The sequence below is a fragment of the Marmota flaviventris genome, chromosome 1, assembly GCF_047511675.1.
Source record: "Marmota flaviventris isolate mMarFla1 chromosome 1, mMarFla1.hap1, whole genome shotgun sequence".
Classification (NCBI taxonomy): domain Eukaryota; kingdom Metazoa; phylum Chordata; class Mammalia; order Rodentia; family Sciuridae; genus Marmota; species Marmota flaviventris.
In genome coordinates, this window is record NC_092498.1 from 156,566,134 (window position 1) to 156,583,732 (window position 17,599).

At 48.2% G+C, this 17,599-nt stretch overlaps 1 protein-coding gene across 6 annotated transcripts in view; it reads left to right on the forward strand.

The window, feature by feature from the left end:
* Txnrd2 (thioredoxin reductase 2) overlaps positions 1-17,599 on the forward strand; it is a 57,790-nt gene that overhangs the window by 36,614 nt on the left and 3,577 nt on the right. For 5 of the 6 annotated variants that reach the window (XM_027924216.3, XM_027924214.2, XM_027924215.2 and 2 more), the window contains 5 exons: positions 9,725-9,861; positions 13,279-13,374; positions 13,715-13,807; positions 15,745-15,816; positions 16,021-16,118. In XM_027924216.3, the coding sequence (XP_027780017.2) occupies positions 9,725-9,861; positions 13,279-13,374; positions 13,715-13,807; positions 15,745-15,816; positions 16,021-16,118 (496 nt within the window). The remainder of the gene's footprint in view (positions 1-9,724; positions 9,862-13,278; positions 13,375-13,714; positions 13,808-15,744; positions 15,817-16,020; positions 16,119-17,599) is intronic. The other variant, XM_071617822.1, reaches the window with a different exon arrangement.

Here is a 17,599-nt window from a genome sequence, read left to right on the forward strand (position 1 = left end):
TCCTGCAGCCCTTGAGGACAATGAATGTTGGCATCACGAAGTGGGTGCTACAAGTCTGGAAGCCGAAGAGGACTCAGCCTCTTCCTCGGCGCAGCCTTGATCTCCACGTGGTGGATTAAACACATTAGCAGTTAAAGCAGTTAATTGCTGTGCAGGGGGCCCCCTCATTGTTTGTCTGTGAATCACCCGCCCACACCAGGTGTCTCAGATAATAGACTGGGAACTTCAGCGAGGAGGATTTCCTGTCTGCAGATGTGCCGATTACAGCGCTGAGTGAAGACAGTCAGCCTGTGCACAGGCTGCTGCGGGCTCGAATTCGCCTGTCAAGTTAACCAGTTGTGGCCTGAATTCACAGCTGTCTGGGGAGAGGGACCAGGATGGGCATCGCAGCAGATGCCTTCACAGTGTAGACATGTCTAAGCTCTAGTTGAACTTTGGGTATTAAAGAAGGGAAAGAATGATTCTCGAGTTCAGTCTTGGGAAAACCCAGACCTGAGATTGTTGTGTGCCTTTCAACATCCCAGGTCCCTCTGGATGATTCTTTGTCCCTTTTTTAGAAAGATGATGAAGACTCTGGTAAGTCCATCTCTGCCAAGGAGTCCTGCTGTAGTGGAAGAGCCAGCATGTAACAGAGGGACCTTGTTGCATCTGTGGGGTCTGCAGCCTGGATGGCCTTTGTTTCTGCTATCCTTCATGCCTGGGAGGGCAGTGGGGCCTGCCTGGAGAACTTTTCAAGAGTGGCAGGTGAGGGCTAGGGCCGTAGCTCAGTGGCAGAGCGCTTGTCTAGCATGTATAAGAAGCTAGGTTTGATCCTTAGCACCACATAAAAAAATAATAAATAAAATAAAGCATTCTGTCCATCTATAACTACAAAAAAAAAAAAAGTGGCAGATGAGACCTAGGGGAAGAATCAGCCTGATTCTCACCTGCAGCCACTGAGGCCCTTTTTCAGCCTTTGTCTTAGACAACTTAGTGTCATAGACCCACTTCTGATTCTCGGAAATGGTGTGAGGGCAGCCAGAAAGCCCTGCCTGGCTCTTGGGCATTGGAGCTTGGCTTCTCCACTCTTATCTGACCACTGTGTGAAGGCTGCCACAGGAGCTGCCCCATGTACAGATACTTCACCCCACATAGCATGTGCACTTGACCCATGACCAAGAAAGCTGGGGAGACCATGATGAGGATCCCTCAGTGTCCAAGAAGGGTACACATTGGCCCAGAGGGGCTATAGCCTGGGTCTTCTCCACCCAGGACTGCTTTCTTGTATTTACACAGTGGCCCCGCCATCATAGACACAGTCCATGCGATTCCCTGCAGAGTGCTCCTCCCCCTGTAGAATGCCAGGCAGCAAGAGAGGAGATCAAAGGCTAAACAAAACTGAATTCCCCAAGTCTGGGAATTTATGATGGAAATATTCTGAGCCCTGTGAAAGGGAAGAGGTGGATCAGGGTCTGGTACCTCCTGAAGGCCATGGCTAGGAGCTCAGACACTGGGGAGGAGCTGATAGATGCCACAGAGCATGGATATACTAGTCCAGAGAACCTTATACCTCCCCAGGCCAAACCCACCAGGGATCTGCCCCTAGGGTGTCACAGCTGTGGGTGGGTGCCTGGGAATCATTGAGAAGGAGCCATTCTAGAAAAAGAAGAGGAAGAGGAGGGAAAGGAAGAAGGAAGAGGAAGGAGGAAGAAGAGGGCTGAGGGTATAGCTCAGTGGTAGAGTTCATGCTTAGCATGCTCAAAGCTCTGGGTTCTAGCTCCAGCTCACACATATACACATACACAAAAGGAGTAGGAGAAGGAGATCAGAGCCTCTCAAGGATCTGACTCTAGACTCCACAGATATGAACCTTCTATATGCCTGGTTCCAGTGCCACTCTGGGGTGGGCAAATGAAAGCCCTGGCTCTTGAACTAGGCTGGTACTGGAGGACTCAAGCCTATGTGAAGCTCTGCCTGCCTTGCAGGACAGCCATAGCTAGCTCTACCCTATTGACCCTTGCACCTCCTAGCATGGAGCTTCTGGCTGTGTCCTTTATGCCCAAGCTATGTTCATCTCTATCATAGCCCCTCATCCATCCTGCCTACTCTGGCTGACACTTAAATCTCACTTCATTACTAGGCTTGTTCTTCCTTAGTGGGAACATATGTTCCAGGCAGGCATGAAATTGGAGGGTATGCTTTTTTCCATTGTGGATAAGAGAAACTCATGTTGCTGCATGTGGCCTACTGTCTATGTTTCTCTGTGTCCAGCAGAGCAGGTAGTGATGAACGATGTCCGCCTTCTGGGTGGGTTTTGGCCTACAGCCCTCTTTGGCTTTGCCTTGGAGAAGGGCTGACTGGCAGGCATGGTGGCTGGGTACCCCTGGGCCAGCAACAGCAGCTGGTGGGATTCCCAGTATGATTGGAAGAGATCTGGTCCTGCCCCATTGCTCTGAGGGTCTCAGGGGCCAAATCCTGCCTACCTTAGGGTCCCTGGTCTGAGGGAAAGGGCTGTCCTATTGGCAAGTCACATGGCTGGACCTGGGAAAGGAGGCAGATCCAGTGGCCAGAAGTTTTTAGTACAGGGCATATTGAATATCCCCCATCAAAGACCCATCCACATGTTTACTCAGAGGAGGAAGTGAGAATGTCCATTTATACCTGGAATGTTAATGCCCTCATCATTTGCAGAAAATGTGACAGAGCATTATGCGTCATTTACATAAGAAGCTCTACCAGTGAATGAGAAAAGGCAGGAATTGGCAGTTCACCAAAGAGAAACTATAGTTGATAAACATGTGGCCAGAAAGTACTTAATTTATTAATCATCAAAGAAGTGAAAATTAAAACATTATAAGAGGAACCTCTGAGCCACCCTTCCTCCCCAGTGAAGGTACATATTCAAGAATAAGGTGCAGTGGCACATATCTGTAATCCCAGCAACTCCAGAGGCTGAGGCAGGAGGATCACAGATTCAAAGCCAGCTTCAGCAATTTAGCAAGCTTTGAGCAACTTACCAAGACCCTGTCTCAAAATAAGAAAAGGGCTGGGGATATGACTCAGTGGTTAAGTGCCCCTGGGTTCAATCCCTGGAACCCGCCCCCCCCAAAAAAGAAGAAACCATCCTGAGAGGAGGCCCCCACCTTGTGCTGGGAAACTTCACCCTTCTATCCAACTGTCTCTCCTCTGAGAATTTGTTCTAAGAAACCAAACAGACACATAGACAAAGGAGTTCCTCAGGTCTCCAGCCTGGTGGTATCTAGGAAGGAAAAATTCAGAAGCCACAAAATGTCCCACCCCAGGTTCAATATTGCTTGACAGACACCACACTGGGCTTTCTAGAGCTGAGGCCATGAGGCTGGAGCTATACGAAATACAAAGGCCCCCACAAAGAGGCCTAGAGCTGGCATCCTGGGACCCAGCTAGGACTGAGAAAACTCTTGAGTACAAGACATGGGATCTCTTCTCCCCCCCCCCCCCTCCCCAAAATTGGCTGAGTGGCCTTCATAGCTGCATAAGACAAGAGAAAAGTGGTCAAGGAGATGACTTGGGGCATGTTGGCCTGCATCTTTCTTCTCATACCATGTAGGGTCCACTGGACCTCAGCCTAGTGTGGCTGAAGCTACCCTACTTATGGACCTTGGCATCTATTCCCCATCTTCCACTGGGAATTCAGCCTCAAACTGAAGGGGTACCTACACCTGATTGGATCCCCAGCACCAACAGGGAGGTTTGACCTTGCTCTGAGCATGAGGGAGCAGTGTTTAAAGTGGTTATGAGGTGTTTGAAGTCATGGGACCCACCCTGCCTCTTCTGTGCTAGAGTCCTTTGCTTAGCCAGGTGCAGAGTAGGGGCTCAGGGCTCAGTGTCCTGGCTGGCAGAGTCTGTCACAGCTTCAAGACATGGCCCCATGATGTAGAGCACCTGGGTGGAGCTGGCTTCCCTGCCCACTAGGGTCAACCCCTGCTAATATACCTTCTAAACTCTTTCTCAAGGTTGGACTTCACTGCCTATCTTGGCCTCTCTCTTCCCCCTTTCCTTTACCATCTATTCCAAAAGCAACAACAGAGCACATAGGCATGCAACAGAACATACTGGGCAAGTTTTTGCCACACTGTCCATTCATCTTGCATCCATCCAGCCATCTATTTCCTACATACTCATATTCTTGCAAACTTCCCTAGAGTACACATACAATATGTCCTTAAGAGTTCTGGCTTTGAAATGGATCATAGGGACCACTTAGTTCCATGCCTCCATTATCTCCTGCAACTGCTTTTAAATACAATAACATTTTAGCCAGGCCCAGTGGCACATGCCTATAATCCCAGTGACTTGGGAAGCTGAGACAGGAGGATTGCAAGTTCAAAACCAGCCTCAGCAATTTAGTGAGGCCCTAAACAACTTAGAAAGATAAAAATAAAAGTTTAAAAAGCTCAGAGCCGGGCATGGTGACACATGCCTATAATCCCAGCAGCTCAGGAGGCTGAGACAAGAGGATTGCAAGTTCAAAGTCAGCCTCAGCAATAGCAAGGTGCTAAGCAACTCAGTGAGACCCTGTCTCTAAATGAAAATACAAAATAGGGCTGGGATATGGCTCAGTAATTGAGTGTCCTGAGTTCAATCCCCAATACGGCCCCTGCCCTCAAAAAAAAAAAGCTCAGTGGTAAAACTCCCCTGGGTTTAATCCCTAGTACCAATCAATCAATCAGTCAACATTTTGATCAACAATGGACCAAATATATGACCATAAGGTTTATAATAGAACTGAAAACGTTCTATGGTATAATGACCTCTTCAGAGTTAGTGTAACTGTAGTTCAACACTTGCTTGTTTGTGGTGCTGCTGTTGCAAACAAATCTATTTAGATGCACAAATACTTTCCATTGTGTTACAACTGCGTACAGTGCCCAGAGAGTAAAATTCTGTGCTGGTTTGTAGTCTAGGAGTAGTAGGCTATATACACAATCTCCCATGTGTGCATGCACACACATAATCTCTATGTATGCACACACATATACATGCTGTTGGATTATGGGGACACATATGCATGTATATATGTATGCACACACATAGGCATATGTGTGTGTGCATATACATATCTATATACATATGAGATATATCATAAAGTCCAGGTGTGTAATAGGCCATATCACCTAGGTTTGTTTAAGTAGACTCTAGATGTTTGCACATTGATGAATTTACCTAACAACAAATTTCTCAGAATATATCTTGGTCATTAAGTGTTGCATGGCTGTATCTTTATTTCCTCTGGACATTGGCACAGAGCTTCGTCAGCACCTGTAAGGTCCATAATTGTTAGTTACTGCAAAGAGCATAAGGAGATATTCTTCGCCTCCCCAGGAATACAGGCAGGTGTACACGGGACTGTGTAGATACGGGGTGGCCAGCATTGTAGCAGGGCTATTAGCTTTGCTCTAAGTTCAACTGTCTCCAGGAAGCAGCGGTTGAGTTGGACAGACCAGCATGGGGAGGGACCCAACAATTGAGCTCTGAGCCCCAGATTGCAGGGACCCTCATCTCCTGAATGCCCCAGTCCTGCCCATGTGACCTCAGCTCCTTCCTCTGATGTGGTCTCTCACCACTGAGTCTGGGCTGATCCTGACTGGCATCCAATTCCTGTGGCCTAGCAGCTCCAAGAGGCTGGAGCCGGCCTCCCATGAACTTGAGCAATTCAGCTTAGCTGAGCCTCTGTGTTTTGACTTCCCACTGTGGGGCGGCAGCTGGAGACTTAAAGTTTCCTTTTCATAGGGGCATTATCTTCCCAGAAGTTCAGGTGGGCGCCACCCAATTCCCGGCTGCTGCCTGCTGAACTCTGTTTTGTCTGAGACTCCAAGAGTTGATAAAATGATACCTCTAATAGCAAATCACCTTTGTCATTAGGGAATCTTGAGCCACTGGGAGCCAAGAGCACCCTAGCCCTGGAGGACCACCCACTGGCTCAACCAGGTCATACTCCTCAGAATTGGGGGCTAAAGGAACCTCCACTGACAGCTCAACTATGATAAGATCCATATGTTGCCTCTCTGCCTATAGGCCCAAAGCTGTATGGAGAGGACAGCCATGCCAATGCTACCAGGGACTGCCACTACCCCTCCTGACTTTTCACCTGGAAAGCAGGATCAGTGGGTTCCAAATGTGCCTTAATATAGGTGTGATGTGATTCAGACATTGCCCCAAAGCCCAGCTCCTCTCAACTCTGAGGTCTCAAAACTGGGGCTATTTGCTGGGCAGCCATTTGGGGCATGTAGGAAAGGACTTAGTGGAGGCCTGGGACATGGAGTGGCTGGAAGACCTGGCTGCAAGCCCTGCTCATTCAGCACCTGTGATGTCTGCCTGATAAGTAGGTTGTGGGCCTGCTCTGAGAGTTTGGGTGGAGCATGAACTTACAAATTCTCACTGCTGGCTCTTGTTGGCTTGTGCTTTATACAACACTGACTACAGGCCATACTGTTGGATTATGGGGACATATGGGTGAAAACTGCCCACTTTTTATATTGGCAGAGAGGAATATGAACCCATCCTGATGTGAGGGGCTTGCCTGTATGAGGAGCTCAGTAATGGGGGATGGTAAATGCTTCAGGGGAGTCCTGGGGGCTGATTGAGTGGGGAGAAGATTGCTTCTCCCAGGAAGAGTCATATGGAGAGTTGCCAAGTGGTCAGCTCACTTGGAGCTCCACAAGACTGAGATATCCCATACCCCAAAATACAAGACAGTTGTAGGGTTTACATTCTACTTGGATGGAGCAACTACTCCTATAAGCACTACTTATAGATGTAGCTTCAGTGGTTAAGGACCCTAGGTTCAATCTCACTAAGATGGGTATCTTCCTCTTGGGGTATGCTGCTTTTCCATGCTGCCTGGCCTTCTCTGTTATGCAGTGTCTTTGATCATATTCTGCCCCATTTACAAGCCATCTAGACCAGGAAGAACCTGATCTTGGTGGGAGGCATTTAGAGATCCCATTCTAGGGCTAGAGTCACTTATTGATCATTTCTGCTGCTAGACCAGAGCCCAGAACTTCATATTTTGGAAAAGAAAAGAAATTACTATTTACAGTTGAAATGTGAAATTACAGGGTCTTAATTGTCCTCTTTGGATGATATTTTGCAGCTTTCTTTATTATTAGGAAACATGGGCTCCTTCCATCTTTTCAACAATAGTTGAGCCTGGTACAGTAACACATACCTGTAATCCCAGCAACTTGGGAAGTTGAGGGAGGAGGATTGCAAGTTCAACACCAGCTTCAGCAACTTAGGGAGGCCCTAAGCAACTTAGTAAGACCCTATCTCAATTAAAAAAAAAAAAAAAAGACTGGAGATGTAGTTCAGTGGTTAAGGACCCTGAGGTTCAATCAGTGGCATAGGAAAAAAAAAAAAAAAAAGTCAACCCTTGTCTATGGATTCAACCAACTATGGATGGAAAGTACTGTGTTGCTGCACTGTATTGAACATATACAGACTTTTTATCTTGTCATTATTCCTTAAACAATACAGTGTAACAACTATTTACCTAGCATTGACATTGTATTAGATATTACCAATAATGTAGAGATAATTTAAAGTTTACAGGAAGATGTGGGTAGATTATACGCAAACACTGTGCCATTTTGTAAAAGGCACTTGAGTGTTACTATCCCTGGTGGGGGGACCTGGAACCAGTTTCTCACAGGTACAACTATAATGCTTTTCTTGTGTGTACTGTTACCAGCCTTATATGAAGTTAGGTTCATTCATTTTAGGTTATTTGTAGTTTTTAAGAATTTTTCCTGTGTTAATATTATTTTTTGAATATATAATTGTGTAGAATTCAAGAAAAAAGAAAACCAAAATGTCACAAGATGTGTTTGGACTACCTCGGTCCCTCTGTCCTCTTCTCTCACTTCCTGTAAGATTCTGCTTTTAATCTTCCATTGATTTCTTTTGCAAATGTGTGTGTATGTTTTACAGGCACATGTATGTGCACATGCATTTCCTCCATCTTCACAAGGATGCTCTGAACACTCACTGCTTTGCTGTGTGCCTGCCCTACTCTATCCCATGGCCCCTCAGATCACCTAGGTAGCCCCTCCTGACTCATGTCAGCATAGGGACTCCCTCTGCTAAAGTTCAGGCAGAAGAACTGGTTCTTCAATGGTCTCATGGCCTTCCCCTGTGACTATTAAGGCAGGATGGAAAAGGAATCTCCATGTGAGCCATATGCCTCATCTTGTCTGGGTCTCACATTGGCACTGTTTACAAATGAGAACACTGAAGTTCATAGAGAAAAGAGGCTTGTCCAGGGTCTCTTGTTCATGGAGGGACAGGGAATCCCAGGCAGTCATCTCCCAGCATGTAGTAGTCCAAAGCAGAGTCCAGCAGGGGCCCAGGGCCCACCTTCAAAAAGCATTATCTATGTAGCTTTTGCAGCATGTCAGTTTAAGGGTCTCAGTTCCATGTAGGGTTACTTCTAAGGCCTAAGTTTTTCTGCCCTGGGTTGTGGGAGCCAGACCTCCTCTGCACTGTCAGAAACAAAAAATAATATATAACATCTTCATGTTACAACCAAAGGAAAGGGTCTGGGGTACAGTTCAGTAGTAGAATACTGGCCTAGCACACATAAGGTCCTTGATTTGATCTCCAGCAATGGGGGGTTGGGGGGAACAACCAAAGGAATGAAGAAGGCATCATTAGTGGAGAAGGAGGCCCTGAGCATGCATCCTTGGAGGGGAGAGACCTTAAGGTCCTGGGTGGGACCAGACAGTGTCAACTGAGGCTATAACCCAGTACACGTCCAACTGTGCCTCAGACTGTCCAGATGAGAAAGAGGCCATCAAAGCCATTTGGTGTCCCTCAGAGGAAGCCCAGCTGGACTCTCAAAATCTGGGGGCTGTGTTCCTGGTACCTAATGGCAGTGAGCTGTGGTGTGGAGAATGATCCAGCAAGAGGACCAGGTGCCAACAGCACTACTCTGTGTTTCCAAGGAAGGGCTGGTTTCTCAAGATGAAGACAGTATCAGAGCTATTCATGCTAATACTGGTGGTGGTGCAGGCTAGGTTGAGGCCCATGGAAGATTCTGGAGTCTTATTTCTAGCACCCTGATATTGGGCAGCATTTGTATTTGTAAGCATCTGCTCTTTCCCCCACATGCCAGAATGCAGCCACTGAGAAGGCTTCTCTCTTCAGTATGCAGCAATGTACTAGTTGTGTCATTTGATAAAGGTTCATAACAGACACCCTTGCCCCTCTTCCATGGTGAAGCTGCTTGTCTACAGAAGCCGAGAGCCCTTTGAGACCATCTGTACTTCACATTTGACCATTTCTAAGATCATTCTGAGAAATGTTTTAATTTTTTTTCTTGTTCCTCCTCCACTCTCCCCTCCCCATCTCCATCTCCTCTATCTCCTCCTCCTCTTTCTCCTCCATCTCCTCTATCTCCTCCTCCTCTTTCTCCTCCATCTCCTCTATCTCCTCATCCTCTTTCTCCTCCATCTCCTTCGCCTCCTCCTCCTCCTCCTTCTCGTTTTTTGTTTGTTTGTGTGTTTGTTTGAGACAGGGTTTCACTGTGTTGCCCAGGCTAACCTCAAACTCCTGGCTCAGGTGATCCCTCTGCCTCTGTCTCCTGAGTAGCTGGAACTTCAGGTACACTATAACCATGTCCAGCTCCAAGAAATGTTTGAAATAAAAGGAATCTAGGTTAGAACTTCTAAAGAAAATCTTTCAACCTTCTTTGTCTTTCCTTCAGGTCGAATTCCAGAAACCAGAAATCTGAATCTGAAGGAAGTTGGAGTGAATATAAACCCTGAGAATCAAAAGATCATTGTTGATGCCCAGGATATCACCTCTGTCCCCCACATCTATGCCATTGGAGATGTTGCTGAGGTATGACCTGTGCCCCTCTGTTCATCTCCTATGACCAGGAACCCCCCAGCTGTCCATGTTCCTGTGGCTGCTGTCACATGAGAAAGAGAAATTTCTTCAATTACAGAGGCACTGGACCAAACCTCAGGGGTTGGTAGGGTGTGTTCTGGGAAGAACTGGGCATTAGATTCAGCTCTTTCGAAAGCTTCCCCCCCACCCCCCGTGGAGAGTTAGTGTGGGATAACTTAAAAAAATGGCTGTAAGCTCAACTAGCCACATCTCACAAATGACATTGTTGGAGGCCCTAGGGCCATCCTGTTCCCACAGGGGTAGAAGGGCAGGCCTAGTTCAGCCCTTCCTGGTCCTGCCCACCTTGCCTTATTTTTTCCTCTGATCTGCAGGCAGGTTCAATTTGCTCCCTGATTAGGGTATCACATGGGAGCAGGGTGTCTGCTTCTTACTGTTACTGTAAATGGGGGCCAGTTTGATTTTTCCTGGTGGGAGGTTCAGTCCAAGGAAGACACAAAGGCTTTGGAGTCTGCCTCTATCCACTGGGTCTGTAGCTGCAGTCACTTCCCTGTCTTACTATCTCCCCTGGAAAGCAAGGACTGTAGCACCTCCCTAGTGAGTCCCTGGTTGAAGTCCCTAGACCCTCCTCCTAGCTTGGGAGGCATCTAGTCACCCTCTCTTTTATGGGCACCCACCAAGAAACCTGCATGGTTTCTTGAAAGAAATCAGTCATGGGACACTGTTTCCCCACATCCTCAGGAACAGTTGGCCTGACCTGCATGTTTCTAATGCATTCGGGGGAAGGTGCCTCAGGACGTCCCTAGTCAAACAAGCTGAGAGGTGCTCCCTACATTCCTAGGCCCTGTCACCTCTTTGCAGTGAGATATGCTAATGTCATCCATGTGTGTGTTCATGTCCTGGGGCTGCTATAAACACATCACCACAAATTCAGTGGCTTAAAACAGCAGATATTCATCTCTCACATTCTGGGGTCCAGAAGTTTGAAATGAAGGTATAGGCCAGGCTGCACTCTCCAGGACCTTCTAGAGGAGGATTTTTTTCTGTCTCCCCCTGTTTCTGATGGCCCTGTGAGTTCCTTGAATCCTGTCCACATCACTTCAGTATGTACCCATCTCCTCCATGTGTTTTTGTGCCCTTATTTGTCTCTTACAAATGTTTCCCATCAGATTTATGGCCTATCCCAATCCACTGCAACCCTAATTATATCTGCAAAGACGCTATTTCCAAGTAAGAACACATTCTGAGGTTGCAGGCAGTCATGAATTTTGGGAAGTCTCTATTCAACCCACCCAAATATATTAATTTACATTCACTCAGATGGGCATTCACTTGAGTGCCCACTGCATACCAGGCATTTTTCTGGGTACTAGGGACACTGCAGGAACAAACGTTACACCCACATGGAAGTGCATCTTGAAAGAGGTTATAGATGATAGTAAGTGAATTATTTCAGACATCAAGAGATGCTTAGTACTAGGGATCAGGAGAGACCTAGAAGGAGTTAAGAGAGGGGGCCCAGTGAGTGTCCACCCCTGTGCTGGAACACAGCAGGCTTGGTGGGGATACTAGTGCTCTCAGGAGAGTACAGGCACCACCCTGCCCTGGATTACCCTAGAACCCACTTTGGAAAATGCCAGCAAGGAGCTTGGAGGGAATGGGAGCCAGTATCTAAGGCTAGCAAGTCCCTGGGTGGGATATCCCAGAGCTAAGTGGGCACAGGTAGGCATTATCATCAATACTGAAGGACTATTCCTCCATGTTGGACTCTGCTAAGGCTCACACCAGGGAAAAGGTTGGCATACATGTAGAAACAGATCAGAGTAGAGGGCTGTACAAGGTGAGGCTTTCCCTTGTTCCTAGGGACCAGCCTGCTTATGTGGTATGAGTCATTCCTGCCAAATACTGGGACCCACACTAATCCTTTCTGCTGGGGCAATAGAGTCCTTCGTGCCCCCAGTGTGCAAGAGGCACCACCTATCAGCCATTGCTAATACATAGATGTGAGCCAAGTTGCTGCTACTCAAGCACTCAAGCCCCTGTGACTCAAGTTCAAGAAAACATGTGTAGGGCACTGGAGGACACTGGGTACCCACTGCTGCCAGATGCAACCCCCACACCCTGCCAGGTAGATGTTCTAAGGCTCCCCATGTTGAAAAGGATTATGAGACAGCTCTGGTGGGGCTTGCTATCAGAGTTTGTCCCCTTCCCTGCTGGATTGTACACAATCCATCAAAGTAATGGCTTCTTTTGTCAACTGGCTCCAGCCCACTTAGCTGAGCAATGCAGTTGCTAGGCCTCTCTGCCTGTAGACAGTTTGGATGTGGTGATCTGTGTGCAGGCTTCTGTTGAATCCTGTGAGTGCTGTACCCTAAGACAAAAACTGTTTTCTTACCAGCATAACACTGTGTGCATCTCTGTGCATCCTATGACGCCTCTTTTGCACCCACCAGTTGAAGTTTCTTCATCTGCACTAACACAGTTCCAACTCTCCAAGGCCTATAACAATGTGATAGAAATGATAACACTTCGAACTATATTGCCAGAAATACATGACAAATACAAAAGCATTCTTTGTAGCTTCAAAGGTCATTTTTGAGCAGTACAAAGAGTTAACACCCAGTGTTAGACCAGAGCTGGGAAGAGCTCTGAGGATTGGGGGCAGGGGGATATTGTTTAATGAGATATTGTGTGCTGTGTGTGTGGATGTTTCCGCAGTTAGTCAGGCCTGGTGGAATGCACAAGCTGCTTTCCTGAGTTTATCTCTGCAGATCTCTATTCATTTCTGGAATGCCAAACAACATCTGCATTTCCTGCTGCAGAAGTGACTGGTAGCAGATCCCAGGTCTACACATGCAGGAAAACCCAAGGCAGGGAGTATACCCTGGGTTGGGGGGGGTCTCCTACAGTATGATACTTTGATTTGAGATTTGTCATGGGCTGTGACATGCACTTCAAGGCGTGTATCAGGAGCATATGGGCTACTTGAGGATCATTTTAGCTGAAATCTCAGTTAATGGGAATGGAGCAAGGATCTCTTTTGAGGTTTGTCATGGGGACAAACCTTTGAGTTCATTAACATGAATAAGGGATTCAGAGAGAAGACTTGAGTGAGTGAAAGTGAACTGACTGAGCCCATTAGCAGTTCATTTTCTGTTCCTGGAAAGAGGGTCATAAGCACAGGTTTCTCCCCAGAGGAGAGTGTAAGGAAGCCATTAAGAGAATAAGCAAACCAATGAGGGTCTTGGCATTCCTGCACCTTCTCACCATGGGAGAATCAACCTCCAGTGGAGAAAGCTCTCAACTCACTGCCATTCTGTGGAGTTTCATCAGGGAGCTGCCCATGAGGAAGATGATGGGTGGTGCCCTCTCTAATGTGGTACTGATATAACCTTGAGTTTCTTCTATCAGGGACGGCCTGAGCTGACACCCACAGCTATCATGGCAGGGAAGCTTCTGGCCCAGCGGCTCTTTGGACAATCCTCAGACCTGATGGATTATAACAATGTGAGTTCTCTTAAAGAAACCCAAGTCCAGCCTGGAAAAGGCTAAGGCTGGATCTTCTGGAGTGGGTAGGGTATGTGTGTGCTCTTGTATGCCTGCACTTTCATGGTACATATGTGCATATGCAAGTGTGAATGTTTTGTACACATATATGAGCACATGTTTATGGTTTAGTCCAAGAGTGAAGCCCAGGAACTGTGAATGGATCCACTTGCTGTGCTTGCAGCCTGCCAGCCACTGTGGCTAGGGCCCTGGCCTGTGATCACTTCTATTTGAATTACACAGTGGAGACTTTCAATTTTGGGGGTCTAGAGGCATACCTGACTCCAGACCTGCTTTTTAGGTTCCCACTACTGTCTTCACTCCATTGGAATATGGCTGTGTGGGGTTGTCAGAAGAGGAGGCTGTGGCTCACCATGGACAAGAGCATATTGAGGTACATTTGTGGTTCTCACCCCCACAGATGGTCCTTCCCTGGATGGAAGTCCTGTGAACAGGGGTATTTATGTCCCTGCTTCCTGTGAGCTGTGGCTTGGCAGGGCAGGATAGGGGGATCCAGAACAATGGCTATGGAGGGAACACACAGGACAGAAGCATTGGAAGGCAGCTCTAGAAATGAAGGAAGGCAGAGGCCTCTGTCAGCTTTGGTGTGGGCTGAGCCTCAGCTTCTGTGATCTCAGTGGCCATCTGCTACTGCATGTCATGTGACTATAGAAGGGCCCCAAGATGCCTAATTCTGAAGCTGAGTGGTCCAGCAGCCTCTAGCTTTCATGCCCAGCTATGCTACAACACATCAGGGGTCCTCACCTTGGTACCAGCAGCTCCCTGCTAGAGTCTCAGGGCATCAAAGTACCAGCCCCATTCCAGCATGAAGAGTACTTGTCACAGAAGACCTGAGGGCCCATATGCCTCTGTGGTTCTCACCATCTCACAGGGGCATGGTCTCTCTCAACCTGGAATAGCTCCTCTGGGGTGTTCTCTGACCACTGTTCCCCTTTACTCTGTCCTCTTACCTAAGGCTGCCCCGTCCCCTCCTACCTGTACCTCTGGGCATTCCCCCAGCAGCTCCAGCAGGCATGATCCTATTTTGTCCCAATCCAAGCTTCCAGTCCTCTTCCCAGACTTTTTAAATCCTTGCAGGCCTCAGTGGCCCAGACTCAAGCATTCATCCCAAAGAAAGGAGCTTTTATAGGGCAAGATTACTTTTTGGGGTCTGCCCTGGCAGGTGGGCTATGGCCCCCAAGGTGGCCACAGAATATGTCTAGGTGCTCTGAAGGGAAGTTGGAGGCTTTGAAACTTGCCAGGCTGTGGAAGCTGAAAGCCTTCCATGTGGTTTCATCTTCCTGCTACAGCAGCTTGCAGGCGGTAGGGGAAACCAGACCCCATGTGGCCTGGGCAGGGAGGTCTGTGCCATTCAGGAATGAGTCACTGGACTCCAGAGCCTGGCCCTTCCCCTGCACCTCAGGCCCCTCCATCACTAGGAAGCATCTGACAGGCCAGCCTTCCCTGCAGCACTTTATTTGCTATTTTTGTTTGATTCATCATAAGTACACTGGGACATGTGTTCATGTCATTTTATAATGTTATTTTATGTTTCACAATGTTGAATGGCCAAATACTCTTTGTTTGTTTTCTTTTCAGTTCTGTCTTACTTAGAACAATATTCTCTGAAGCTCTATTAATTAATAATGGCTGTGTAGCACATGTGAGGGCCCTGCTCATTTTTTACTCGCTGCAGCCCCAAATGTGCTGTCGGCCCTTCATGGGTGCTGAAAGCCTCTGTTCGACAGCTCCAGTGTGACCGTAGCCTGCCCTAGCCCTTGGCCACCCTGTGTCAGACCCCTCCTCCTCACTGAAGTCAAGGCAAACCAAGGACAGAATGCCCAACAGAGGACCATTAGCCCAATCCTGCTTATGTGGGCAGGCTGGGCAACCCCCACACTGGCCACTGCTGCAGTTACCTTGTCCAGTTTAAATTGTCATGGGGGACCTGTGTCTACCCAACATTTGCTCCCAAGGGAGTGCACCAATGCCCTGGCCCAAGCTCATGATGCATCATGGTGAGCAGTACCTGAGCAATCTAGTGTCCTGCTGCATATAGTTACAGGGGTTTAGGGCCTGAGCAGGAGAGGGTCTATCCTGCAGATTGCTTGGCTGCAGGTACTGGCTTCTTGTGCATGGGAGAGGTGAACACACTCTGCAGCAGACTAGGCTGTGTTCTCACCCCACATCACAGTTTTGAGCCAAGTGAATAATTCTGGGTCCCTGAGAACACATCTACTCCTTGCACCCTTCCTGTTGGATCCAAAAAATACCCATAGGACTGGTTTTGCTGTGGCTGCTAATTCCAGGAACTGGTATCTTGTCACCCAGGTTTATCACGCATATTATAAACCACTAGAGTTCACAGTGGCTGAACGGGATGCATCCCAGTGTTACATAAAGGTGAGTGTCTTTTGGGTCCAGCGCTGAGGTGTGCAGGGGGTTGGAGGAAAGGAGGGAAAGAGCTGGCAACAGAGGTGGGTGAGATTTGTGATGCCCCTCTAGCAAAACAGTTGGAATGTCTGAGGATCACTAGTATCCCCAGAGGTGGGACATAGTTGGGTCCCTCCTTTGGCCTGGCTGCCACTGAGATACTCTGTTTTTCAGATGGTGTGCCTGAGGGAGCCCCCACAGCTGGTGCTGGGCCTGCACTTCCTCGGCCCCAACGCTGGTGAAGTTACTCAAGGATTTGCTCTGGGGATCAAGTAAGTCGGGAGGAATTTCGGCCGTTATGCGTTGCTCAGACTGGGTGTCCCTCCTAGTGTTGGCAGCACTACAGTGGAAAGCCTGCTGGGTTTCATGTTGCTTTCATGTGGCCTTGCGCATGTTTCCAACACGGATTCTTTAGGTTCCCCTCAGACATGGCAGGTTCAGTGGGAAGAGAGGCAGCTTTCTTCTCTAGCCAAACACTGTTCAGGCAGAGCCATGCTACATGTCTGCTATGGCTGGCTGCCTGGGGATCATTGTGGCCCTGGGTCACTGTTTAGGCCTTTTCTACACAGTCAGAACAAGCAGAATTGGTCTTCACTTCCCCAGCTGAGCCCTCAGGTAGTTGAGAGCAAGGTCCTGGTTTCAAGTGAGCCAGGAAAGAGCCACAATGGAGTGGTTTTGTGTTTTCTGGGGCTTGGGCTTTTGCCTATGTCCTGGACTAAAGCTGTGTTATATTTTTGTTTTGTTTTTGTTTTTCAGTGCTAGGGATCAAACACAGGGTATTGCATGTGCTAAGCAAGCATTGTACTGCTGAGTTACATCCCAACCCCATCATGCCATGTGTTTTGGGGATTCCAGGGTCTAAGGAGCCATGCAATGGCTCTGGGTGGGGTAGGTTGTCTGTAACAGTTGGAGGCTAGAGCATGATCACCTCTCTGCTGGATCTCTTAGGCAGAAGGGCTGGACAGGGTGGAGCTGTCTGTGCATGAAGCAGAGGTTAGAGGCACAAGAACAATTTAACACAAAGAGAAGGGTATGTGGACAGATGGGGTCCAAAGTATGCTGGGGCATGAGTATAACTAAAAGCCAGCCTTAAGGGTAAGAGGTCTGGGTATAGGGAAGGCAATGAGGGCTGGGGCAGGAGAGCAGAGCCAATATGTTGAAAGGTTCCATGGACAAGATGGAGGGTCTGGGCCAGATGCTCTGGGGAACCCCCATTCTCCCCAGTGGGCTGTCTAGGCCTTCACAGGGCTGAGAGCATTAGACTCCACCATAGCCCATCTAGCCCATATGTTGGAGCAATGGCTTGAGTTGTAGGGATCAGGTTCTCCCAGGGCATAACAGAATAACTAATAGGGAGGTTTAGGTCTGGAGTGGGCTCATATCCTTGGAACATGTGTCTGTGTTCCCTAAGTTGCAGAGCCATCTGTGGCAGAGTTATCATTTGGAAGTCCAGTCCTTAGTAACCTTTGGATAGAACTCATGAGCCTCATGTAGCCTCCCTTGCTGAGAGTTTTCCTAGAGCCTGTGGGGTGCAAGAAGAGTGACCCTTGGAGCCCAGTTCACTGACACTGTGCAAGTGATGGTAAGCTGGGGCCGTCCACAGCACTAGATCTAGCCTGGGAGACTTCTGGGGCTGACAGGGCCCAGAGTATCTGGCCCAGATCCTCCACCTTGCCCATGGAACCTTTCAACATATTGGCCCTGCTTTCCTGCCCCAGCCTTCTCACTGAACTTCCCTATAACCAGTCCTCTT